The 27,279-nt window shown below is 47.5% G+C and overlaps 2 protein-coding genes across 5 annotated transcripts in view; both read left to right on the top strand.

Moving 5' to 3' along the window:
* The window catches only part of ZNF653 (zinc finger protein 653), a 126,813-nt gene that overhangs the window by 53,562 nt on the left and 45,972 nt on the right, over positions 1-27,279 (top strand). The window contains exon 3 of one of the 4 annotated variants that reach the window (XR_013831817.1): positions 19,052-19,074. The exons of the other annotated variants lie outside the window; for them this stretch is intronic. The gene's annotated coding sequence lies outside the window, so the exon portion shown is untranslated. Of the gene's footprint in view, positions 1-19,051; positions 19,075-27,279 lie in introns of those variants that run through there. 4 annotated transcript variants of the gene reach the window in all.
* Positions 1-27,279, top strand: part of TBRG4 (transforming growth factor beta regulator 4) — a 38,434-nt gene that overhangs the window by 6,516 nt on the left and 4,639 nt on the right. The window contains exons 3-10 of the mRNA XM_079946792.1: positions 3,189-3,512; positions 6,268-6,439; positions 8,799-8,956; positions 12,352-12,462; positions 15,156-15,300; positions 18,588-18,833; positions 21,581-21,692; positions 23,384-23,498. Coding sequence (XP_079802918.1) covers positions 3,189-3,512; positions 6,268-6,439; positions 8,799-8,956; positions 12,352-12,462; positions 15,156-15,300; positions 18,588-18,833; positions 21,581-21,692; positions 23,384-23,498 — 1,383 coding nt within the window. The remainder of the gene's footprint in view (positions 1-3,188; positions 3,513-6,267; positions 6,440-8,798; positions 8,957-12,351; positions 12,463-15,155; positions 15,301-18,587; positions 18,834-21,580; positions 21,693-23,383; positions 23,499-27,279) is intronic.

The following is a 27,279-nucleotide window of genomic DNA, read 5'->3' as shown; positions in this document are numbered from 1 at the left end:
CGAGTTTTTTCGTCTTGTGATTTTTTTCGTCTTGCAAAGCACGCATTTTGGAAAAGCTTCAAAAATCACCAAAGTCTTCAAAAACCTCAAAAAAGGCTACCACACCGCGTATTATGAGTTGTCAAGTCGCAACTGCACCCCCTGAATGCACGGTTTCAAGAAAAAGGAAACAAACTTGCAAGACAAAGGAAACAAACTTGCAAGACGTTTCCGTCTTGCGAAGCAAGCCCATAGGGAAATCCGTCTTTCGAAGCAACTCAAAAAACGAAAAACTCTTTCGTCTTGCGAGTTTTTCGTCCTACGAGGCATTCGTCTTGCGAGGTACCACTGTATTATATTATTACAAAGCTCAGTGGGTTAATTTGGGCCAATCGTGATCTCTCTAAGCTTGACCTACCTCACGGGGTTGCTGTGAGGGTAAAATGGGGAGTGGGGCCATGTGGTGTGGTCGTTGGAGGAACACCAGGATGTAAATGTCGTTTTATTTCCCATTCTGAATTTGCTTTCTCGATTCTAACATTGAGCTTTATTCGTTAGAGGCTTATGGTAAGCAACTAGCTACAAAGAAGGGTGAAATTCATTCAAAATTCATTTATTTATACTGTAGACCTCAGGGCAGTTCATAACATAAAAACACAAGACAAAACCGCCGACTGAAGGCACCTGTAACTTGCGAAGAGGCTTGCAGTTCCTTGGGCTTCCCCTCTCAAGAACCCCGAGAGGAAAAGTTATTCTTCTGTTTGCAAGTAGTGAATGAGGTCCTCCCTGGTCAAAGTCCAGTTTTCCGAACAGGGACAAATAAAAATTCGTTGCGGCAGGTGAAAGGTAGCCCGTATCAAAATGTATTTCTGCTCTTAGGCCTGAGCTCCTGCAAGACCTCGGGGAAGAAAGGATTTCTCCAGTAGAAGGGTCCCTTAAAAGGAGTTTTCCACGACCCTCCAGACTAAACTGAATGTACCGTATTTTCTGGCGTACAAGATGACTGGGTGTATAAGACGACCCCCAACTTTTCCAGTTAAAATATAGAGTTTGGGAGCTTGCAGGACCAGGCCAGCGGCCCCTACCTAGTCCAGCATCCTGTTCTCGCATGGGCCAACCAGATGCTCATCATGGGAAAGCCCCAAGCAGGATCCGACCGCAAGAGCCCTCTCCCCCCATCTGTGCTTTCCAGCAACTGGCATTTATTTATTTATTTATTTATTTTTAATTTAATTTTATTAGATGTTACCAAAAAATGAAAAGAAAAAAAAGAAAGAAATAGAAACAATACATAAAAACATTTATCTACACAATTTTCCAGAATGCAGACTAGAAAAGAAGAAAGACATAAAAGATAAAAGAAAGAAACAAGAAAAAGGATGAAGAGAAAAAATACTTTTCATAATCAATGATTCCAAATTCATACTTCAAACACTACAATATATAAATCCTAGTTAAAATATTACAAAAGACTTCCACCGTATTCACCGCGCGTCTCTTGGTTATCTAATTCACCTTTACGCCTGTTCTTCAGTGACTTCCTTTCCTTAAATTCTTTCATAGTCCATCTAATCTTTGTATTCTCTGTATTCTTCACAAGGTGAAGCACAACCAAAACTTTCGTGTTTGATCCCTGTTTGTGTAATATTCATTTAAGCATCCCCATTGTTTCTGTACCATAGTTTTAGATTTATGCCTTATTATATCCGTCAGTTTTGCTAACTCCAGATGCTCACATAGTTTACTTAACCATTCCCTTTTCGTTGGGATGTTATTTCCTTTCCAGTAACTGGCCACCAACTTGTTGCTGTTGTTGTGTATAGAAATATGTTAATTTTATCTTTGGGGAATCCTTACTCAAAATTCATAATAAGTATGCTTCTGCCCTTTTCTTATAAGGTAAAGGTAAAGGTACCCCTGCCCGTACGGGCCAGTCTTGACAGACTCTGGGGTTGTGCGCCCATCTCACTTAAGAGGCCAGGGGCCAGCGCTGTCCGGAGACACTTCCGGGTCACGTGGCCAGCGTGACATCGCTGCTCTGGCGAGCCAGAGCCGCACACGGAAACGCCGTTTACCTTCCCGCTGGTAAGCGGTCCCTATTTATCTACTTGCACCCGGAGATGCTTTCGAACTGCTAGGTTGGCAGGCGCTGGGACCGAGCAGCGGGAGCGCACCCCGCCGCAGGGATTCGAACCGCCGACCTTTCGATCGGCAAGTCCTAGTAATTTTTTTATTTCTTCATGGATCATTTCCCAGAATCAATTTGCATAAATAATACAATATAACACTACCACATCACCAATCAGCTAAGGACCACTAAATCTCTTTATAATGGCCCAGTCTTTCTACATGGACAGCACTCAAAAATTCAGCCACTATTAAAGTCATTTGATCATTCCTGTCTGAGGAATGAACCGTTGGTAGCATAGAATTGAGCCTGTTGAGTTGTAAGGCCTCTAATAATTGTCTTCTGGCATAAATGCCAAAATCACAAGAAAAGAAAATATGCTCCAAAGTGTCAGGTTCCTGAGGGACGTGGGTGGCGCTGTGAGTTAAACCACAGAGCCTAGGACTTGCCAATCAGAAGTTCAGCAGTTCGAATCCCCGCGACAAACACATACATAAGTATATAAACCATGTGTCTGAAATAGTACAGGAGAGCAATCCTGAAGATATTTTGACTCTCCAAAATTGACCTCAAATATGTCTCTGCAAAGAGGAAGGAAATGGGAAAGCCTCTCTTAAGAGCGTATTTGTGTAATAGGGTGGTGCTGTGGGTTAAATCACAGAGCCTAGGGCTTGCCGATCAGAAGGCCGGCGGTTCGAATCCCCGCGACGGGGTGAGCTCCCATTGCTCAGTCCCTGCTCCTGCTACCTAGCAGTTCGAAAGCCCGTCAAAGTGCAAGTAGATAAATAGGTACCTCTCTGGCGGGAAGGTAAACAGTGTTTCCGTGTGCTGCTCTGGTTCGCCAGAAGCGGCTTAGTCCTGCTGGCCACATGACCCGGAAGCTGTACGCCGGCTCCCTTGGCCAATAAAGCGAGATGAGCGCCGCAACCCCAGAGTCGGCCACGACTGGTCCTAATGGTCAGGGGTCCCTTTACCTTTACCTTTTTATCAGGTTTCTGTTTACTACATTTGCAGAGACACTCTGCTTCTGGGAGAGCTAAATATCTTCCTCTTTCTATCATCAATCTTCTTCTTTGCGCAGGGGACTCAGGTATGGAACACCGCACTGGTGAGCCTTTTCAAGAGCCTCGACCTCCTGGGCCTGGAGCGGAGCAGGCCGGAGATGCGCTCGGTGGAGCAGGAGGTGCGCTGGCGGCTGAGGCGCCTGACCTTCAAGAACCTGGCCTTCCTGGCTGAGCATGTGGCCGCCAGCGTCCCCAAGGGACACCCGAGCGAGCTGCTCAGTGATGTGTTGAAGCATCTCGAGCTGCGTTGGACGGAGATTTCGGACGTCAGGACGGTGGTGATGCTGATGTCTAAAGTGGGGCCCCTCTCCCCAGCACTGATGGAGAGACTGGAGGATAAGGTAGTGGCAGGAACCGGTACAGTCTGACACCGGGGGTGAAGGGAGAGGAAATGCACAGGATTTATTTGTTATTAAAATGCAGTTGAATGGCTATGCACAAAGTCAATGAAACACAGAATACAGTACAGTGGTACCTTGGCTCTCAGACTTAATCCGTTCCGGAAGTCTGTTTCAAAACCAAGGCCTGATTTCCCATAGAAAGTAATGCAAAACGGATTACCGTATTTTTCGCCCTATAGGGCGCACCAGCCCATAGGGCGCACCTAGGTTTTTTTTTTGGGGGGGGAAATAAAGAAAAAAAATTATTCCCCCCCCCCCCGGCGCGGGGCGAGAGAAGCCCAAGATTCCCCCGACCCCAGCCCCCAGAACAGGCTGCTATCCGCAAGCCCAGCGGGAAGTCGTGCTGGGCTCCCAAGGCTTGCGGATATCTGCCCGAAGCCCGGGGCGCGCTCCGCTGCGCTCCCCGGGTTTCGGGCTGCAGGCTGCTGTCCGCAAGCCTTGGGAGCCCGGCGGGAACTCCCGCGGGCTCCCAAGGCTTGCGGATAGCTTCCTGAAGCCTGGAGAGCGAGAGGGGTCGGTGCGCACCGACCCCTCTCGCTCTCCAGGCTTCAATGAAAGCCTGCATTCGCCCCATAGGACGCACACACATTTCCCCTTCATTTTTGGAGGGGAAAAAGTGCGTCCTATAGGGCGAAAAATACAGTAATCCTTTCCAGGCCTTTAAAAACAGCCCCTAAAACAGCAATTGAACATGAATTGGACAGCTGGCCCAAGTAGGACCAATTCAGCCAGCTAGCCCTGGGGATTATCTAATTGATTTTTGAATTTTATTGTCATTCCTGTTTTTATACTGTATTTTATGCTGTCTTTATAATTAAGTGTTTTAAAGTGTTTTAAATTTGTTGTTGGCTGCCCTGAGCCCAGTTTTTGAACCGGGAAGGGCGGGGTATAAATAAAAAAATATTATTATTTATTATTATCCAACGAGACCACTGATCCATAAAATGAAAGCAATAAACGATGTCCGGCAGTCACACAGTCAGTCCATCAGTAGCTGAACTGGGTTCCACACAGTGTCAGAAACAAAACGGAAAAGAGCCGCAAAAACAGAAACGCAAAATAAATAGGAAAAACAGACAGACCTCAGCGTAAAACGGGAGTGTGGCACTCAAATCGGAAGCGTAACACTCAAAACGGAGCACCTTCGGCTTCTGAACAAAGTTCGTAAACCGGAACACTTAACTTCCAGGTTTGCAGTATTTGGGTTCCAAGTTGTTTTCAGTACCAAGGCATTTGAGAACCAAGGTACCACTGTACAAAGCAATACATAGTGAAACAATAGAGTAGCTCGGAAAACCAGCCACAATGTGTTGATTTAAACCTGAGAAAATAGAACAGTTTTTTGACCACCTGCCTGTATTATACGAAGCAGGTGCCAGGCAAGTCATTCTACATGATTTTAAAACATTGGCAGTCCATCTAGGCCAGCCTTTCTCAACCTGTGGGTCCCCAGATGTTGTTGAACTACAACTCCCATCACCCCTAGCTAGCAAGGCCAGAGCTCAGGGATGATGGGAGTTGTAGTTCAACAACATCTGGGGACCCACGGGTTGAGAAAGGCTGATCTAGGCGCTACACAGACAGGTTTGTGAGGCTGGTGGGAGAGTTTTCTTTTCCTCTTGCATGTGAAAAGAAGGGAAATCCGGTTTCATCAAAGGCATTTTCCTTTACAAGGAAACTGCTCTTCTAAGCCCAGTTCATCGATCTGAAGTAGCTCTATATCCCCAATATTATTGAGCCATATCTCAAGCGGTAGCTCCACCTGGGATTTCCAGCGAAATCATTTTTCTTTTAAAAGATATCAAAGTAAATCAAACCAACTGATACAATAGATATAGCAGAAGTACCAACATTCGGCACAGTGTGCCTGAGAGAGACTTAGTATTAGGTTGGCAAAGTACTGAAGGCCGTTAGGAAAACAAAATTTCACTTTGTACTGTGGTGGAGAAGTCCTGTGTTGTCTGCCTTAGTTGCATATAAGATAAAATTGCACCAAACAGCATAGACTTTCATCAGGGTCCTCCTAACCTTTGGCAACTTGTAATTTGCGAGTTAGATTTTCAGCTACTGCTAAACCTTTATACCAGAATTTTTCAGCAGGGGGCCGGTCCACTGTCCCTCAGACCTGGGGGGGGGGGCAGACTACCGTATTTTTTGCTCTATAAGACGCACCAGACCACAAGACACACCTAGTTTTTGGGGGAGGAAAACAAGAAAAAAATATTCTGAATCTCAGAAGCCAGAACAGCAAGAGGGATCACTGCGCAGTGAAAGCAGCAATCCCTCTTGCTGTTCTGGCTTCTGGGATAGCTGCGCAGCCTGCATTCGCTCCATAAGACGTACACACATTTCCCCTTACTTTTTAGGAGGGAAAAAGTGAGTCTTATAGAGCAAAAAATATGGTATATTTTGGAGGGGGGGGATGAACAAATTCCTATGCCCCACAAATAACCGAGAGATGCATTTTAAATAAAAGGACACATTCTACTCATGTAAAAAGACGCTGATTCCCGGACCGGATTAAGAAGGTGATTGGGCCGGATCCGGCCCCCAGGCCTTAGTTTGCCTACCCATGCTTTATACCAATGAGAAAGTTGCAAGGAAGGTTTCCATTTGGGGTGAAATATGCCGATAGCGTATCTCCCGCCGGGTTAGACCTTCATCCATTTTTCACATCCATCATCTTTGTCAACAGAGCCTGGAGTTGGCTGAGCAGTTCACCCCCGAGGACACCCGGAGAGTCGCCGTTGCCTTGGCGATCCAGAACCGCCGCTCCATCCCTCTGCTCCGGGCAATCTCCTACCACTTGGTCCAGAAGCACTTCACTTTCACAACCAGCATCCTCCTGGACCTGGCTTTCGCCTACGGTGAGCGGAGACTTCCTTTTGAAAAATGGGCGCATCCCTTTAACCCTTCTGCCCAGTAAAGAGTTTTACACACCAGGAAGCAGAGACAGCATACAGATGCTGCTGCAGACAGCATTCTCCCTTCCCTGGCCACTTGCCATGGAAGGTGGAGGGGTTGGAGAGGATGTGTAATAAATAATAATAATAATAATAATAATACAGTGGTGCCCCGCAAGACGAACGCCTCGCAAGACGGAAAACCCGCTAGACGAAAGGGTTTTCCGTTTTGGAGGCACTTCGCAAAACGAATTTCCCTATGGGCTTCCTTCGCAAGACGAAAATATCTTGCGAGTTCCTGCGGGTTTTTTCCCCTTTTCCCCCCTTTTCCTAAGCCTTAAGCTGCTTATCAGCTGATCCGCTAAAAGCCGCTAAACCGCTAATAGCGCTAATCCGCTAAGCTGTCAATGGGCTTGCTTCGCAAGACGAAAAAACCGCTATACGAAGAGCCTTACGGAACTGATTAATTTCGTCTTGCGAGGCACCACTGTAATAATAATAATAATAACAATACTACTACTACTATTACTACTACTACTACTACTACAGTGGTACCTCAGGTAACATACGCTTCAGGTTACAAACTCCGCTAACCCAGAAATCGTGCTTCAGGTTAAGAACTTTGCTTCAGGATGAGAACAGAAATTATGCGGCGGCAGCGGGAGGCCCCATTAGCTAAAGTGGTGCTTCAGGTTAAGAACAGTTTCAGGTTAAGAACGGACCTCCGGAATGAATAAAGTACTTAGCTTGAGGTACCACTGTAATAATAATAACAGTAATAATAATAATTTATTATTTATAGCCTGCCCATCTGGCTGGGTTTCCCCATCCACTCTGGGCAGCTCCCAACAGAATATTAAAAATACAGTGGTACCTTGGGTTAAGAACTTAATTCATTCTGGAGGTCCGTTCTTAACCTGAAACTGTTCTTAACCTGAGGTACCACTTTAGCTAATGGGGCCTCCTGCTGCCGCGGCGGCGTGATTTCTGTCCTCATCCTGAAGCAAAGTTCGTAACCCGAGGTTCTATTTCTGGGTTAGCGGAGTCTGTAACCTGAAGCGTCTGTAACCCGAGGTAACCACTGTACGATAAAACATCAGACATTTAAAATTTCCCTAAACAGGGCTGCCTTCAGATGTCTTCCAAAAGTTAGATAGTTGTTTACTTCTTTGACATCTGATAGGAGGGCGTTCCACAAGGCAGGCGCCACCACTGAGAAGGCCCTCTGCCTGGTTCCCTGTAACCTCACTTCTCACAGGGAGGGAACTGCCAGAAGGCCCTCGGAGCTGGACCTCCGTGTCCGAACGATAAGGGGTGTTTGGAAGTAGTTTTGGGGTTAGTGCGGGCAGGCCAGCTGAAACTTAATTCGTGCCAACAGGTTTCATTTCATTTTTCAGTTCCCTTTTAATTTGTATACCACCTTTCCGTATTACTATGCTCAAGGCAGTTTACAAACCAAAGAAACAACAAAATACACAGCAAAGACCACAGACGTAATAACAATCTGATCCAATACAGAAAATAACTTTAGAATAAACAACTTGTACCAAATAAAGCAATATTCAGTATCCAGCAAATAATAATTAAACAGTGTACGCTTATCAGTAACAATAAAGAAATACTGAACCATAATAAATAAAAATAAGGGCTGGTCACAAGGCATAAAATACCACTCCTTGCCCTTCTTACAGGGAACCAGGCCGAGGGCCTTCTCGGTAGAGGCACCCGCCCTGTGGAATGCCCTCCCATCAGATGTTAAGGCAATAAGCAATCATTTTACTTTTAAAAGACATCTGAAGGCAGCCCTGTTTAGGGATGTTTTTAATGTTTGATGCTGTATTGTTCTTTTAATATTTGGTTGGGAGCCGCCCAGGGTGGCTGGGGAAACCCAGCCAGATGGGCAGGGTATAAATAATAAATTAAAGGTAAAGGTGAAGGGACCCCTGATCATTAGCTCCAGTCGTGGCCAACTCTGGCGTTGCGGCGCTCATCTCACTTTATTGGCCGAGGGAGCCGGCATACAGCTTCCGAGTCATGTGGCCAGCAGGACTAAGCCGTTTCTGGTGAACCAGAGGAACGCACGGAAACGCCGTTTACCTTCCCGCCAAAGTGGTACCTATTTATCTACTTGCACTTTGAGGTGCTTTCAAACTGCTAGGTTGGCAGGAGCAGGGACCGAGCAACGGGAGCTCACCCTGTCGCGGGGATTTGAACTGCCGACCTTCTGATCAGCAAGCCCTAGGCTCTGTGGTTTAACCCACAGCTCCTCTTCTGCAGCTGGCATCTTTTTCTTTCAACTGCTGTTTCCTCCTCTCTGCTTCAGGGAAGCTGTGTTTCCACCAGACCCAGGTCTTCCAGAAAATCGCCGCAGACCTCCATCCCCGCGTTCCAGAGCTGTCCCCTGGGGACGTGGTGCGCTGCCTGAAGTCCTTCGCTTACCTCAAGTGGCTCAACCTGCCCCTCTTTGAGGCCTTTGCGCAGGTGAGTAAGGGGCAGAGGTGGAGGCAAACCCCCACGTTCTGTGGCCCTGTTCCTTTGAGCCAGTGTGGTGTAGTAGAAGAAGAGTTTGGATTTGATATCTCGCTTTATCAGTACCCGAAGGAGTCTCAAAGCGGCTAACAATCTCCTTTCCCTTCCTCCCCTACAACAAACACTGTGTGAGGTGAGTGAGGCTGAGAGACTTCAGAGAAGTGTGACTGGCCCAAGGTCACCCAGCAGCTGCAGGTGGAGGAGCGGGGAAGCGAACCCGGTTCACCAGATTACGAGTCTACTGCTCTTAACCACTACACCACATTGGCTCTCTGGTGGACTCTTAATCTGGTGAATCAGGTTCGCGTCTCCGCTCCTCCACATGCAACTGCTGGGTGACCTTGGGCCAGTCACACTTCTCTGAAGTCTCTCAGCCCCACTCACCTCACAGAGTGTTTGTTGTGGGGGAGGAAGGGAAAGGAGATTGTTAGCCGCTTTGAGACTCCTTCGGGTAGTGATAAAGCAGGATATCAAATCCAAACTCTTCTTCTTTGACTCATCAGTGCCAGGCTGTGAAGCCTTTTTCAGTTCAAGGGCTGTGTTTCCCCCTGGGCAGCCTCCTAGGAGCCACTGACTGGGAGTGGCCGCTGGGACCACATAACACCGGTCCTGAGAGATCTGCATTGGCTCCCAGTACGTTTCCAAGCACAATTCAAAGTATTGGTGCTGACCTTTCAAACCCTAAACGGCCTCAAAGGCCCAGTAGACCTGAAGGAGCGTCTCCACCCCCATCGTTCAGGCCGGACACTGAGGTCCGACTCCGAGGGCCTTCTGGCGGTTCCCTCATTGCGAGAAGTGAGGTTATAGGGAACCAGACAGAGGGCCTTCTCGGTGGTGGCGCCCGCCCTGTGGAACGCCATCCCTTCAGATGTGAAGGAAATAGGTAGCTATCTTATCTTTAAAAGACATCTGAAGGCAGCCCTGTTCAGGGAAGTTTTTAATATTTAATGCTGTTTAACACTCGATTGGAAGCCACCCAGAGTGGCTGGGGAAACTCAGCCAGATGGGCGGGGTATAAATGATAAATTATTATTATTATTATTATTATTATTATTATTATTATTATTACTGACCCATGGTGGGTGTGGCCCAAGGTATGTCTCCAGGTATGTGTCTGGACCCACATGCGTGTCCAGAATTCACATGTGTCTGTGCACACGCTACCAAGAAGTATAGGAGCTTCTGTGTCATGGTTATGAATACAGTGGACCCTCAAGTTAATGTAATCTTTGGGTTGCGAACGCAGGAAACCCAGAAGTGGGTTTACTACATGCGCAGAAGCGGTCTGTGGCGCTGTGCGCAGAAGCGGTCCTCCGGTTACGATTTTTTTGGGATATGGCTGGGCCTCTGGAACAGATCCATAGCTCTCAACTTTCCCCTTTTCTTGCGAGGCACCCTATTCGGAATAAGGGAATTTCCCTTAAAAAAGGGGGAAAGTTGACAGTTATGAATAGATCCCATTCATAAATGGAGTTACTACTGTATGTGCTTTCCCGTAACCTGGTGCTCACAGGAAGTGGTCGAAGCCACTGAGCCTCTTGGGCTTCCCGATCGGAAGGTCGGCGGTTCGAATCCCCTCGACGGGGTGAGCTCCCGTTGCTCAGTCCCAGCTCCTGCCCACCTAGCAGTTCGAAAGCACATCAAAGTGCAAGTAGATAAATAGGTACCACTCCAGCAGGAAGGTCAACGGTGTTTCCGTGCGTTGCTCTGGTTCGCCAGAAGCGGCTTAGTCATGCTGGCCACATGACCCGGAAGCTGTACGCCGGCTCCCTCGGCCTGAAAGTGAGATGAGCGCCACAACCCCAGAGTCGGCCACGACTGGACTTAACCATCCAGGGGTACTTTACCTTTTACTTTTACACAAATGCGGATTAAAGAAAAGTTGATTTATTACATGAGAAGAGAGGCCATCTGAATGCTGCTTCAGATAGCGAGGCTAGAAGTACAATAGGGCAGCAAATCAGACAGTACATATGCATCTTGAACTAAAGCAGGCATAGGCCAACTTGGCCCTCCAGATGTTTTGGGACTACAATACCCATCATTCCTGACCACTGCTCCTAATAGCTAGGGATGATGGGAGTTGTAGTCCCAAAACATCTGGAGGGCCAAGTTTGCCTATGCCTGAACTGAAGAGTAAAGAAAGGATCTCTTTCAAAAGGCTAAAAAGATTGGGGGTAGCTTTTGTCAGAGACTCGAACAAAAAAAATTAAGAAAGGAGAAGGAGGAAGTTATACCTGCCTTGATTCAAAGTGTTAGCTTGGTGCTTGAGAGCGTGGAGTGAAAAAGGGGTCCGTGTGGGGGCTTGGAGAGCTAACCAAGCAATGAAAATATTCCAGGATGAAAGCAATGGGGTTTCTATTCCCATTCAAGTAGTTTCTGATTCATTTACGATACGATAATCTTTATTGTCATTGTCCCAAACAGAACAACAAAATTGAAAAATCTACATAAGACATTCAAAACCCCAAAAGCCTGCTATCCCAGTTATCCCAACCTGGTTAGCCCCCTAAAAACTCTGATACCCCACTTTAAAATACAATATACTCCCATACAGACTCCTTACAATGCGTTTAAAACCAAAATGGCTGAACTGTCCAGAAGGAATAAAAGTATTGTTAGGATGGAGTTCTCTCGAGATTTGCTCTCAAGCATTAAAGGATATGAAGAAGATCTGCAGAAGGGACCTGGAAAAGAGTTAAGAGCCTTGGACATAAGATCTCCAGGTTGATGGACTATATGGAATTGACGGAAAGGACTGGCAGAATCCGAAACCAGGGAGAGGAGTTGATGGAAGAAGATTGGAAAACTTAAAGTTTATATATAGAAATATCGCAAAATTAATGAGTGATAGAAAAATGGTGGATTGATACTTTATGGATTTAGCAGAAATGTTATAAGGAGTTAAGCATATATAAGTATTTTAGTTTTAATCTTAAAATAAGGTTAAAAAAATGTTATTTATAATATGATAGAGAATAGAGAAAGATGGAAAGGATTTGCTGAAATAACTAGTAGAAGTGGAATACAAAAAGGGAGGTGAGAGGATGTCGAGGAAACAAGGGAATGAAAGAGTATCGAAAAGGGGGATGTATTTTTTTTTAAATAGTTTTTGTTTTGTTTTATTTAGGGTTAGGGTTAGGGAGTGGGTTTGGTTTAGTTTAATGTCTTTAGTTTAATGGGTTTAGGTTGTGTTTTGTATTGTTTATATATTGTATTGTATTGTCTTTTTCTCTCTCTTTTGTTTTTTCTCTTCTGTCTTTTTTCCTTTTAAAAGTAATAAATATTATTTTAAAAAAATGAAATGAATGAACTCAATTGCTTTCCCCCTGTGCTTCTTTTCTTAGCATACCGTGGACAACGCCGAAAAATACTCCCTGGTCCACCTTAGCAACGTCGTCCTCGCTTTTGCTCGCTTGAACTTCCATCCCAGCTGCAGAGACGCCTTCTATAGCACAGTAAAGTCCTTTATTCATCTTGGGAGGGCAGAGGGAGGGAGAATATAGCCATCCGCTGGGGGTGCTTTAGCCGAGATTCCTGCACTGCAGGGGGTTGGACTAGATGACCTGGGGAGGTCCCTTTCAACTCTGCGATTACATGATTCTCAGTAGGTTCTCAAATGCCAGCCTAGAGGTATTCCCCTGCCGCCGCCCAAGAGACTAACATCCTATCCCCTTTTGATTGTGTTTGTAGGAGGGGAACGAGGGTTACAGTGGTACCTCGGGCTACATACGCTTCAGGTTACAGACTCCGCTAACCCAGAAATAGTGCTTCAGGTTAAGAACTTTGCTTCAGGATGAGAACAGAAATTGTGCTCTGGTGGCGCGGCGGGAGCAGGAGGCCGCATTAGCCAAAGTGGTGCTTCAGGTTAAGAACAGTTTCAGGTTAAGAACGGACCTCCAGAACAAATTAAGTACTTAACCTGAGGTACCAATGTATTTGTTTCTGAGGGTTTGTTCTGTCCTTGTTTGTATTATGTACAGTGTGGGTAGGAACCTTGGTTTTCAAAAGTCTCAGAAGTCAGACGTTTTGGTTTCCAAACGCCAAAAACCCGAAAGTACCGTACTTACCACATTTTTCGCTCCATAAGACGCACCTTTTTCTTCCTAAAAAGTAAGGGGAAATGTCTGTGTGCCTTATGGAGCGAATGCGGGGTCCCTGGAGCCGAATTGCCCAGGGGCAAAAAGCAGATCATGCTCTTTTTTGAAAGAGGTAAACAAAGCGGCTGATCCTTTGCAGGGAGAGAGATAAGGGACGCTAGAGATAAAGGAGGCTGCCTGGGAGGCGGGAGGTAAAGACAGCCAACTTGCAAAGGGGGGAAACAGGAAGACTAAAGCAATAAGGAGAGAAATTAGAAGAAAAGGAGGAGCAAAAAACTGCTCCAGCTAAGGAAAAGACACTAAGGCAAACAAGAGGGAAGGGAGTGTTGAAAGGAAGCAGCTGATCGGAGGGATCAGAAGAGAGATAAGGGAGGCTAGGGGAGACTGCCTCCGAGGGGGGAGGTAAAAGCCCATGGGTCCTCAGGATTTTTACATTGGGTCACCCCAAATTCACCATCAGATCACATAGCATGTCCATGGCTACAGCCTGCACCAAAAAAATTATGCACCCATTGTTTTGTGCCGCCGCAATGGCGCAAAAACGTGGTTACAAAGCACGGATCCACATGGATTCTCAGGATTTTTGCATTGGTCTACCCCAAACTCACCGTCAAATCACATGTCTGTGTCCACAGCATGAACCACAAAAATCATACATCCACTGTTTCGTTCAGAATATTTTTTTTCTTATTTTCCTCCCCTAAAAACTAGGTGCGTCTTATTGTCAGGTGCGTCTTATGGAGCGAAAAATACCGGAACTGCTTTGGTTTTCGAACGTTTTGGAAGTCGAATGGAGAGCCAGTGTGGTATAGTGGTTAAGAGCGGTAGTCTCGTAATCTGGTGAACCGGGTTCGCTTCCCCGCTCCTCCACCTGCAGCTGCTGAGTGACCTTGGGCCAGTCACATTTCTCTGAAGTCTCTCAGCCCCACTCACCTCACAGAGTGGTTGTTGTGGGGGAAGAAGGGAAAGGAGAATGTTAGCCACTTTGAGACTCCTGAAGGGGAGTGAAAGGCGGGATATCAAATCCAAACTCTTATTCTTTTTCTTCTTCTTCTTCTTCCGGAATGGATTACGTTCGAAAACCAAGGTTCCACAGTGTTTTGTGTTTTTATCTTGTATTCTTATGCTGTGAACCACTCTGAGATCTACGGATGTCCTCTACACCCCAGAGGACAGGATCACACTTCAAAACGACCTTGACAGATTAGAGAACTGGGCCAAAACAAACAAGATGAATTTTAACAGGGAGAAATGTAAAGTATTGCACTTGGGCAAAAAAAATGAGAGGCACAAATACAAGATGGGTGACACCTGGCTTGAGAGCAGTACATGTGAAAAGGATCTAGGAGTCTTGGTTGACCGCAAACTTGACATGAGCCAACAGTGTGACGCAGCAGCTAAAAAAGCCAATGCAATTCTGGGCTGCATCAATAGGAGTATAGCATCTAGATCAAGGGAAGTAATAGTGCCACTGTATTCTGCTCTGGTCAGACCTCACCTGGAGTACTGTGTCCAGTTCTGGGCACCACAGTTCAAGAAGGACACGGACAAACTGGAACGTGTCCAGAGGAGGGCAACCAAAATGGTCAAAGGCCTGGAAACGATGCCTTATGAGGAACGGCTAAGGGAGCTGGGCATGTTTAGCCTGGAGAAGAGGAGGTCAAGGGGTGATATGATAGCCATGTTCAAATATATAAAAGGATGTCACATAGAGGAGGGAGAAAGGTTGTTTTCTGCTGCTCCAGAGAAGCGGACACAGAGCAATGGCTCCAAACTACAAGAAAGAAGATTCCGCCTAAACATTAGGAAGAACTTCCTGACAGTAAGAGCTGTTCGACAGTGGAATTTGCTGCCCAGGAGTGTGGTGGAGTCTCCTTCTTTGGAGGTCTTTAAGCAGAGGCTTGACAACCATATGTCAGGAGTGCTCTCATGGTGTTTCCTGCTTGGCAGGGGGTTGGACTCGATGGCGCTTGCGGTCTCTTCCAACTCTATGATTCTATGAACAGCAGTATGTTACTACTAATAATAATCTGCTTCTTCCTCCTTTCCAGGTCCACAGAGGGATGGACGACCACTTGGATGAGTTAGACCCCTACCTGCTTCTTGACCTGGTGTGGTCCCTCTGCGTTCTGCAACAAGCCAAGGCTTCCCATCTGCAAAAAGTTTTGGAGCCGGAGTTTCGCACTCGCTTCTTAGGTATGAGCGGATGAGGGGACGAGTGACCTGGGTGGTGAGGAAGTGGGGAAAGCATCAAAGGACCAGGAAAACTGCTTCCTAGCTGTGGGCACTCTGGCCCTACCCTGGCCACGGACCCCTTTCAGATGCCCCTTGCCTTCACCTTTCAGGACCAACCTGCAGTTGGGAATCTGACTGCTAAGTGGCGCTGCTGCCCAAGGAGAAAGCAAAACGATTTTGGCACAGAGCTCATATATTATCTAAGGCTCCATCTGTGCCCTACATTTGCTGCTTTTATGCAGCCTTGGATTCCTCACCCCGCAAAGAATCCTGGGAACTGTAGTTCATGTAGGGTGCTGAGAGTTGTTGGGACACATCTGAGGATAGGATAGGAGGGGGCTGTCTATGGGGCCCTGTATAGCCCTTCTCCAGCTCAGGCCCCACTGAAACGACTGAGCTATGCACCTCGCTCGTGCTCTAGGTTAGCGCAAGAAAAGTATCTGCTGTGTTGGGCCCCATCTTTGTTCATTCATCTTGCTATTTCATGGTTGTTAATAATAATAATAATAATAATAATAATAATAATAATAATAGCATTAGTATCCTGCCCTATACCCATAGATCTTTGGGTGATTCAAAGCATATAATTACAATACAAAAACCAAAACAAAATATGTACGGTAATAAAAAAAACAAAGACCCAAGAACCCCTCTTCCACTATAATGATAATATATTATTATTATTATTATTATTATTATTATTTTATTTATACCCCGCCCTTCCCGGTTCAAAAACCAGGCTCAGGGCGGCTAACAACAAATTTAAAACAATTGTAAAAGCAGTATAATATACAGTATAAAAACATGAACAACAATAAAATTCAAAAATCAAATTAGGAGAAATAAGCATTAGATAATCCCCAGGGCTAGCTGGCTGAATTGGTCCTACTTGGGCCAGCGAGGAGACCAGGGGAGAATTAGCTGTGGGTTCTCAGAGCGGGTGATCTTCATAAAAGGGCACCAGGTGTCAAATCAGCCAGACTTTTTTTTAAAAAATAAATTATTAAATTCCATAAAATTCATACACCGCTTGATTGTTAAAACGAAACAAGAACCCTCAAAGCGGTTTACAAAAAAACAGAATAATCTACAACCCTACTTTAGAGCATGCAAAAGTTTAAAACTGATTAAGATTACCTCAACTTCCTAAGTAGCTAGACTGGCTTCTCCCGGACGAGAATGAGGTGCTGATAAAAGTACAGCGCAGGCAACTGCTTAATGTCAAGTGGCAGGGAGTTCCAAAGTGTAAGGGCTAAACTTTAATTAGCAGAGCGCCAGGAGGTGCTGAGCGATTGTCCCTGCTCCCCGGCCGTTGACCCTGCCATTGGGTTTCACTCTGCTTCCTGTTAATAATAAAAATTTATTTATATCCCACCCTCCCCAGCGAAAGCCGGGCTCAGAGTGGCTAACAACAGTAAAATAATACAACATTCTAAAATCGTTCCATTATAAAATCAGTTCAAATCAAATTAATGGCAACCATTGGGCTAGAGTTCTGTGAGGATTGCCAAAGGAGGGGGTCAGGCTGTGCCTTGGCCAAAGGCCTGGTGGAACAGCTCTGTCTTATGGAAAGATGTCAAGTCCCACAGGGCCCTAGTCTCTTGGGACAGAGCGTTCCACCAGATCGGAGCCACAGCCGAAAAGGCCCTGGCTCCGGTCGAGGGCAGCCTAACCTCCCTGTGGCCTGGGACCTCCAAGATGTTTTTATTTGAAGACCGTAAGGTCCTCCATGGGACATACCAGGAGAGGCGGTCCCGTAGGTACGAGGGTCCTAGGCCGTATAGGTGTGCTGGTCCCGGGGGGTTACCGTGCAGCATGGTCCAAGGTCAAGGGCGTGGTATGGGGGCTGTCCATCAAGGCTGAAGCAGGGTTCAAGGCAAGGAGTCGGGTGAGGTCAGGAACTCTGGCAGAAGAGCAGGACAGGGTTCAGGCAGGAACAGGCTACCAACAATGTTGCTCCCGCAACCTGGGACTGGGGCTGGCTGGCTTTTATCTGCCCCAAGGCATAGGGCGGCCCCGATCCTCTGGTGACTCGCCTCTCCTGGCCTGGAGGCAAGCACTCCTCCTGCGGGAACTTAGTTCCCTCCGCCTCTCTGCCCTGAGCCTCTGCAGCTCAGGAGAGGCTGGAGGGTTACCAGACCCAGAGGCAACCTCACCTTCCTCTGACAGGGCTGAGAGTGGAGCACCTGCAGGCAATGGGTCCTCCATCACCTCAGGAGCCAGAGCAGATTCAGCTGATGCCTGCACCTGAGGACCCAGCACAGGTGAGGACCCTTCAGGCTCATGTCCCAGCCCCGGCTCAGCCAGTCCTGGAGGCGGGGACTCCTGTGCAGGCTGGGATTCCTCAGGTTCAGCCTCTGAATCCGATTCCCAGGCCATCACAATAGGGCTTTAAAGGTTAAAACCAGCACCTTAAACCTGATCCTGAACTCCACCGGGAGCCAGTGCAGCCGGTATAGCGCCGGGTGAATGTGATCCACAAACTTGACATGAGCCAACAGTGTGACGCGGCAGCTAAAAAAGCCAATGCAATTCTGGGCTGCATCAATAGGAGTATAGCACCTAGATCAAGGGAAGTAATAGTGCCACTATATTCTGCTCTGGTCAGACCTCACCTGGAGTACTGTGTCCAGTTCTGGGCACCACAGTTCAAGAAGGACACTGACAAACTGGAACGTGTCCAGCGCAGGGCAACCAAAATGGTCAAAGGCCTGGAAACGATGCCTTATGAGGAACGGCTAAGGGAGCTGGGCATGTTTAGCCTGGAGAGGAGGAGGTTAAGGGGTGATATGATAGCCATGTTCAAATATATAAAAGGATGTCACATAGAGGAGGGAGAAAGGTTGTTTTCTGCTGCTCCAGAGAAGCGGACACGGAGCAATGGCTCCAAACTACAAGAAAGAAGATTCCACCTAAACATTAGGAAGAACTTCCTGACAGTAAGAGCTGTTTGACAGTGGAATTTGCTGCCAAGGAGTGTGGTGGAGTCTCCTTCTTTGGAGGTCTTTAAGCAGAGGCTTGACAACCATATGTCAGGAGTGCTCTGATGGTGTTTCCTGCTTGGCAGGGGGTTGGACTCGATGGCCCTTGGGGTCTCTTCCAACTCTATGATTCTATGATCCCACGGCGAGGATCCCGTAAGGAGTTTCGCCGGGCATTCTGCACCATTCTGCAATGTTCCCTCTCTCTCTCTCTCTCTCTCTCTCTCTCTCTCTCTCTCTCCCTTTTCCTTCCTCCACCTGCGGCAGACGACCCCTCGGCGAAAGGGCACAACTACCGGCTCAAGCTGATCCACATCAACACCGCTGCCTGCCTGGAGTGTGCAGACTACGCAGGGCCCCTCCTGCCGCTGGAAGCCCTGGGCAGCAAGGGGCTCCAGGGGGGCAGGAAGCTCACCCCCCTTCAGAGCAGCCTCAGGGACGTTCTGCAAGTGGTTGCGGGAGATCCGGCCAAAGTGCGCTTTGAGGTGGACACGGACTGCGGATGGCTGCTTGGTGAGCCCCACTCTTGGTGCGGTTTTGGGGGGCAGTGTGGGGCACTGGAGGGCAGGCGGTTTGCAGAGGAAAATTTCTGTGCAGGCTTCCTCTTCGCATGGCACCATTTCCCCACCTACAGAGAGGTCCTCTTAGCCCTTAGGCGACTGGAAGGGGGCACATTTTTGTCCCAGGGGGTAAGATCTCTACAGTGGTACCTCGGGTTACAGATGCTTCAGGTTACATACGCTTCAGGTTACAGATTCCGCAAACCCAGAAATAGTACCTCGGGTTAAATACTTAATTTGTTCTGGAGGTCCGTTCTTAACCTGAAACTGTTCTTAACCTGAAGCACCATTTTAGCTAATGGGGCCTCCCACTGCCGCCGTGGCACAATTTCTGTTCGCATCCTGAAGCAAAGTTCTTAACCTGAAGCACTTATTTTGGGTTAGCGGAGTCCGTAACCTGAAGCGTATGTAACCTGAAGCATATATAACCCAAGGTACCACTGTATAGTAAAGTGTAAAGACCCTGATGTTGGGAAAGATGGGGGGCACAAGGAGAAGGGGACGACAGAGGACGAGATGGTGGGACAGTGTTCTCAAGGCTACCAGCCTGAGTTTGACCAAACTGTGGGAGGCAGTGGAAGACAAGAGTGCCTGGCGTGCTCTGGTCCAGGGGGTCACCAAGAGGCGGACACGACTAAACGACCAAACAACAACAACCACTGTATAGTGGTACCTCAGGTTACATACGCTTCAGGTTACACACTCTGCTAACCCAGAACTAGTGCTTCAGGTTAAGAACTTTGCTTCAGGATGAGAACAGAAATCGCGCGGTGGCAGCGCAAGGCCCCATTAGCTAAAGTGGTCTTCAGGTTAAGAACAGTTTCAGGTTAAGAACGGACCTCCGGAACGAATTAAGTTCTTAACCTGAGGTACCACTGTATCTCATGCCACCCCACAGCCAAGTTGGGGGGTGGCACTTGGGTCCATAGGTTATGAATACTGTAATAGTGCCCTATAAGGACGCAGGTGGTGCTGTGGTCTAAACCGCCGAGCCTCTTGGGTAGGGGTCAGCAAACTTTTTCATCAGGGGGCCGGTCCACTGTCCCTCAGACCTTGTGGGGGGCCAGACTATATTGGGGGGGATGAATGAATTCCTATGCCCCACAAATAACTCAGAGATACATTTTAAATCAAAGCACACATTCTACTCATGTAAAAACACCAGGCAGGCCCCACATATAACGCAGAGATGCATTTTAAATAAAAGGACACATTCTACTCATGTAAAAACACGCTGATTCCCAACTGTCCGCGGGCTGGATTTAGAAGACAATTGGGCCAGATCCGGCCCCCAGGCCTTAGTTTGCCTATCCATGCTCTGGGGCTTGCCGATAGGTCTGCAGTTTGAATCCCCACGATGGGGTGAGCTCCCGTTGCTCTGTCCCAGCTCCTGCCAACCTAGCAGTTCGAAAGTACGCCAGTGCAAGTAGATAAGCAGGGACCACTGCGGCAGGAATGTAAACTGCATTTCCATACGCTCTGGCCTCCATCACAATGTCCCGTTGCGCCAGCAGTGATTTAGTCCTGCTGGCCACATGACCCGGAAAGCTGTCTGTGGACAAACACCGGCTGCCTCGGCCTGAAAGCGAGATGAGCGCCGGAACCCCAGAGTCGCCTTTGACTAGACTTAACCGTCCAGGGGTCCTTTACCTTTACCTTACCTTAGTGGTACTTTGTGGATCCAATAACAGGACTTTTTCTGCATTACTGCTACTATTATTATTCATTTACCGCTTTGTGTTTTAAGGAAAAAATCGCAGGGTGGTTTACGACACGTTATAGAATCATAGAATTGTAGACCACAACCTCCCAACAGAGACTGTTTCACTATCAAACAGCTCTCAGTCGGAAAGTTTTATTGATGTTTAGTTCTTTCTAGTCACTTGAAACCATTGATTTGAGTCCTACCCTGTAGAGCAGGAGAAAATAAGCTTGTTGCTTCTTCCATGTGATAAATATTTCGAGGGAAATATTTCAGATCCTTTTCTAAGGGACATTTTGCTTTCCCCATATTATTTGCCTTCTTAATTTACTGATCTGTCCCATAGCCGAAGAACTCTAGGAAGCCAGTAGGGTGTAGTGGTTAGGGTGTTGAGACTAGGAGCTGGGAGATCAGGCTAGCTTCGTAGACGGTGCCTTGCAGCGAGTTCGGGGTGACTCCCAAAACACAGCAAAGCAACCCAATTAATCACTAGGGGGCAATCTCCACCAGGTGTCCCCGTGTGGCCCTTTTTGCCATGCCATGCCCACCTACCCAATATATGATGTCAGACACAGGGCAGGAAATGGGTTTGAAAGCCTGGAGAAGAGGAGGTTAAGGGGTGATATGATAGCCATGTTCAAATATATAAAAGGATGTCACATAGTGGAGGGAGAAAGGTTGTTTTCTGCTGCTCCAGAGAAGCGGACACGGAGCAATGGTTCCAAACTACAAGAAAGAAGATTCCACCTAAACATCAGGAAGAACTTCCTGACAGTAAGAGCTGTTTGACAGTGGAATTTGCTGCCAAGGAGTGTGGTGGAGTCTCCTTCTTTGGAGGTCTTTAAGCAGAGGCTTGACAACCATATGTCAGGAGTGCTCTGATGGTGTTTCCTGCTTGGCAGGGGGTTGGACTCGATGGCCCTTGTGGCCTCTTCCAACTCTATAATTCTATGATTCTAAAGCCCAGCTCAGAAATGACTTTTCTTTTCTCTCCGCAGATGCCGAGATGGTGCTTAACGCAGACTACCAGCCCTTGCCTGTAGCAGACTTCACAGCTTCTGCCCAGTCCCAGTCCGAGGGATCTAAACCTCTCCCGCCCGGGGCCAGAAGGTGAGTCTTCGGGGATGTTGGTTAGGGCAGGGTTTCTCAAACCTGAGCCCCCCCCCCGGCTGTTGTTGTACAGCTCCCATAATCCCTAGCCAGCAGGACCAGTGTACAAGAGCTCTCTTCTGCGTTCCAGCAACCGGTCTCTAGGGCTGGGCAATACAGTGGTACCTTGGTTTAAGAACAGCTTAGTTTATGAACAACTTGGATTTATTATTATTATTATTATTATTATTATTATTATTATTTATTTGTACCCAGTCCATCTGGCTGGGCTTCCCCAGCCACTCTGGGTGGCTTCCAGCAAAGATTAAAATACATCAAATTGTCACACATTAGAAACTTCCCTGCACAGGGCTGCCTTCAGATGTCTTCTAAATGTCAGGTAGTTGTTTATCTCTTTGACATCTGATGGGAGGGCGTTCCACAGGGTGGGTGCCAACACCAAGAAGGCCCTCTGCCTGGTTCCCTGTAGCTTTGCTTCTCGCAATGAGGGAACCGCCAAAAGGCCCTCGGCGCTGGACCTCAGCGTCCGGGCCGAACGATGGATGTGGAGACGCTCCTTCAGGTATACTGGACCAAGGCCATTTAGGGCTTTAAAGGTCAACATCAACACTTTGAAATGTGCTCGGAAACGTACTGGGAGCCAATATAGGATTAAGAACGCTGCAAGTCGGTGTTTTGGTTTGTGAACTTTGCCTTGGAAGCAAAGCATGTTTCACTTCCTGTCAAGTGTGTTCCATTTGTAAATTGAGTCCCCCGCTGCTATGGGAAAGCACGCTTTGGTTTAAGAACGCTTTGGTTTAAGAACAGAGTTCTGGAACGGATTAAGTTCATAAACCAAGGTACCACTGTATCTGGTTTTCAACTTTGTGATATATATATATAGCACCATCACAATATACCGATATAGCACAATGCCTGTAGAGGCATTGGCTAGCTTCATGGTTTTCCCCACGTGGTTTTTGCAGGAAACACACACACACACACACACACACACCACGATTCGTGATATATTGCCAGGTCAAAAATTAGGAAACACGAGCAAAGTCCCAACTGAGGAATAATGACAACTTAAACTGATAGAGTATGCGCAGCTTGCAGTCTTAACATATAGAATAAGAGAACAAGAAGAACGTAAGTTTAAAGAAGATTGGAAAAAGTTTTTTGTATATATGGGGGGAAATTGTGTACACTTGAAAACGGCAGCAGCATTAAGATAAATTCTACAGTGTAAATAAGTTTTGACGGATGTAATAATGGAGTACTGAATGGTTTAGTTTATGTAAAATATGCAGGGATTTATGGTATGCAAAATGAACCGTGGAAAGAGAAGAAGGGAAGTCATTGATATTTCAAGGTTGTTTAAATGAATATTCTAAAATGTAAAACAGAAAAATTTAATAGGGAATTATACAAAAGCCCCGCAAAAATTAGGAAATCGATGCCACGATATGGACTGCAAACCAGTTTTGGATGATACAGTATATCGATATATCACCCAGCCTACATGGTCTACATAAGCATTGCTTCTTCCAATGGTGGGGGCTAGTAGCTATCGATAGGCTTCTCCATGAATTCCTCTAATCCAGGGCGGTCCAACCTCTCTTATAGAGCGAAAAATACGGTATTGGGAGTGCATGATGGCGCTGAGTTCTGTTTTCTCTCTCCCCGTCCCACCCCAAACTCTCTCGCAGGCTTGCCTTCCTCGGATGGGAGTTCCCAAACTTCAGCAACCGGAGCAAAGACCTGCTGGGGCGCTTTGCAATGGCCCGACGCCATGTCCAAGCCTCCGGTTTCCTGGTTGTTGATGTGAGTTGCTGGGCTGTGGGTGGGCGAATTCAGCGATTGCTCCATGTTCTTTTTTAATGTTTAATTTTTTTTTCTTTTTTACCAACAGCCAAAACACAAATAGTGAAACCACCCCAGGTGGCTGATACATTGGGTATATCAGTAATAACATATTCAAATCAACCATATGTACAATTTTATATACGTTAACACTTCTCCACCCACAAGGTTTATTTAACTGTTAACATTTTAATTGCCCCAAATTGTTCACACCTACCCAAATAATTCAATATCTTCTCAAATCAATCCTCCTCTTTCTCACTGACCTTAAACCCTTTCATTCTGTGTATCTTCACAGTTAGATATTCTAAAATTCTAATATTGTTCAGTTTTTCCCTCCATTGGTTCACCCCTAGCTCTTCTGCATTTTTCCAATTACTCGCTATAACCTGTCTGGCTGCAGTTACCACCAATTTGCATTCCTTTTTTGTTTTCAACTCGGTGCTACTCAGACTAATAAGAACGATTAATTTAGATATTCCCACCTTCCTACCCACAATTCCCGATATTTCTGTTTCCAAAATTCATTAACTAACGGACAATCCCACCACATATGACTGTACGTTCCCATCACTCCATATTTCCTCCAGCAATTCAAAGAATCACCTTCTGAGGTCTTCCGTTCTACTGTCAATGTTTGAATCCATTGGTTTGGGTCCTCCCCTGTGGAGCAGCAGCAAACAAGTTTGTTCCTTCTTGCACGGGACAGCCCTTGAGATATTTGAAAATGGCATCCGTCTCACCTCTCATTCTCTTCTCCAAGCTAAACATGCCCATCTCCTTCAACCGTTCCTCATAAGGCTTGGTTTCCAGACCCTTGTATACTGCCCTTTGTCTTGATTGTCCTCCTCTGCCCTCCTTCCAGCTTGTCAATATCCTTCTTAAATTGTGGTGCCCAGAAGTGGACACAGTGTTCTAGATGTGGGCTGACTAAAGTAGAATAGAAGCAGTTCGAAAGCACCTCCGGGTGCAAGTAGATAAATAGGGACCGCTTACCAGCGGGAAGGTAAACGGCGTTTCCGCGTGCGGCTCTGGCTCTGGCTCTGGCTCTGGCCAGAGCAGCGATGTCACGCTGGCCACGTGACCCGGAAGTGTCTCCGGACAGCGCTGGCCCCTGGCCTCTTAAGTGAGATGGGCGCACAACCCCAGAGTCTGTCAAGACTGGCCCATACGGGCAGGGGTACCTTTACCTTTACCTTTATTCATAGAATCATAGAATCCTAGAGTTGGAAGAGACCACAAGGGCCATCGAGTCCAACCCCCTGCCAAGCAGGAAACACCATCAGAGCACTCCTGACATATGGTTGTCAAGCCTCTGCTTAAAGACCCCCAAAGAAGGAGACTCCACCACACTCCTTGGCAGCAAATTCCACTGTCAAACAGCTCTTACTGTCAGGAAGTTCTTCCTATTACTTCTCTTGATCTATACAGTGGTACCTCGGGTTACAGACGCTTCAGGTTACAGACTCCGCTAACCCAGAAATAGTGCTTCAGGTTAAGAACTTTGCTTTAGGATGAGAACGGAAATCGTGCTTTGGGGGCGCGGCAGCAGCAGGAGGCCCCATTAGCTAAAGTGGTGCTTCAGGTTAAGAACAGTTTCAGGTTAAGAACAGACCTCCAGAACGAATTAAGCTCTTAACCCGAGGTACCACTGTACTTCTGTTGATGCAGCCTAGAATAGCATTAGCTTTTTATGCCGCTGCATCACACCATTGACTCATGTTCAGCTTGTGGTCCACTAACAACAACAACAACAACAAATTTACAACAACAACAAATTTGTACCCCCCCATCTGACGGGGTTGCTTCCAGTATATATAAAACCATGATAAAACTTTAAATCTTAAAAAGCTTTCTGACACAGGGTTACCTTCAGGTGTCATCTAAAAGTCAGATAGTTCTTTATTTCTTTGACGCCTGATGGGAGGGCGTTCCACAGGGCGGGCGCCACCACCGAGAAGACCCTCTGCCTCTGTCTACGCGGGGTGTGCCCTTGAAGCTGTCCCAGAAACTCCAGCGGGTGCAGAATGCTGCAGCGAGGCTCCTCACGGGGTCTCTGCCATGGGAGCATATTCACCCAGTGCTTTTCCAGCTGCACTGGCTCCCGGTGGAGTACAGGGTCAGATTTAAGGGTTTGACCTTTAAAGCCCTTCACGGCCTAGGACCCTCGTACCTACGGGACCGCATCTTCCGGTATGCCCCACGGAGGACCCTAAGGTCCATGAATAATAATAGCTTAAAGGTCCCGGGCCCCAAGGAAGTCAGATTATCCTCTACCAGGGCCAGGGCCTTTTCAGTGATGGCTCCGACCTGGTGGAATGCTCTGTCCCACGAGACTAGGGCCCTGCAGGATCTGATTTCTTTCCACAGGGCCTGCAAGACAGAGCTGTTCCACCTTGCCTTTGGCTTAGAATCAGTTTGATTCCCTCCCCCTCTTTCTTTTTTCCTTTCTCCTCCTGTGAAGAGGCTGCATTTTAATGCTGTATTTTAATCTTGTTTTTTAAGTTGCATTTTAATCAACTTGTTTTTATTATTGGTTGTTAGCCGCCCTGAGCCCGGTCTTGGCTGGGGAGGGCAGGGTATAAATAAAATTTATTATTATTATTATTAATGGGCAGGCGCCAAGTCTCTGTGCGTACTGGACCCTTCTATAGGAGCCTTCCAGAACGGGTGAGGGCAACGCTGAGCTTCTAGCAAGAGAGTAAAAGAAAAGGGTGTATGGAAAGGCCCTTGATTTGTGTCACGGTGGGCAGGATTATTGTGGGGGGGGGGCAGCCTGCCTTTGCCTGGTTTAGGATGGAGATACGACTGGAGCACTCCCCCCTTGCTCTGTGCCCCTCCCCTGTTCTCCCCCCACCAGGGAATGGCGGAAAGCCCTGCGTCCGCTTGCCCCAGTTCCCCAGGAGTGGCTTGGAGCAGGGGGAGCGCCGCCATTCCTCCTGGATCTTGACCGCTCTCTCTCTTCCTCTCTGGCGTCAGTCTGCCCGGGGGAGGGCTCCAGGGTCGGGTGGGGGGAAGAGGGGGGGCAGAGGCTGCACTCAAACAGCGATCATACATTATTTAGCTCCTTGGAAGCAATTATAGCTCTGCAGTCCTCGGCACCCCCTGGTCTGCTCTCCGGCAGCTTGGAGGAAAGGGCAAAGGGGGTGGGGGGGTGGAGAGATGTCGGATGCAGACGCAGTTGACGCCTCCCCCCCCCCCATTGGGGGCCAGGAGGGGAGGGGGAGCACAGGCCAGGCACCCTCCAACAGGCCCCCGCATGCGCTGTTTAGCCTTGACTGAGCTCGTGCTGAACTGCCTTCCATGTGGTTCTGTGTGTAAGAGAGAGTCTGCTTTTTGCAGATCAGCCTCTGCCAACCTGGTGCCCCCAGCAGCGCACCAAAGCCGTGCTGGCTGGTCCTCTTTGGAGTTGCAGTCCAGAACAACTCAAGGGCACCCGGTTGGCAAAGGCGGTTGTGGATAAATTGACTCCAGTCTTGCAAAGAAGACTGCTTTACCCCCTTCTCCTACTTTGGGTGTAATCTTCGACACCTCCCTTTCCATGGAGGCGCAGATTGCAGCTATAACAAACGCGGATTTTTTCCATCTCCGCCAAGCTAAGCAGTTGGCTCCTTACCTCTCTCGCCCTGACCTAGCCACTGTGATCCACGCGATGGTCACCTCCAGATTGGATTATTGTAACTCGCTCTACGTGGGGCTGCCCTTGAGACTGACCCAGAAACTCCAGCGGGTGTAGAATGCC

The sequence above is a fragment of the Podarcis cretensis genome, assembly GCF_951804945.1.
Source record: "Podarcis cretensis genome assembly, chromosome: 12".
Lineage (NCBI taxonomy): Eukaryota > Metazoa > Chordata > Lepidosauria > Squamata > Lacertidae > Podarcis > Podarcis cretensis.
Note: the sequence above shows the minus strand (reverse complement) of the source record. Positions and strands in the feature narration are given on the sequence as shown.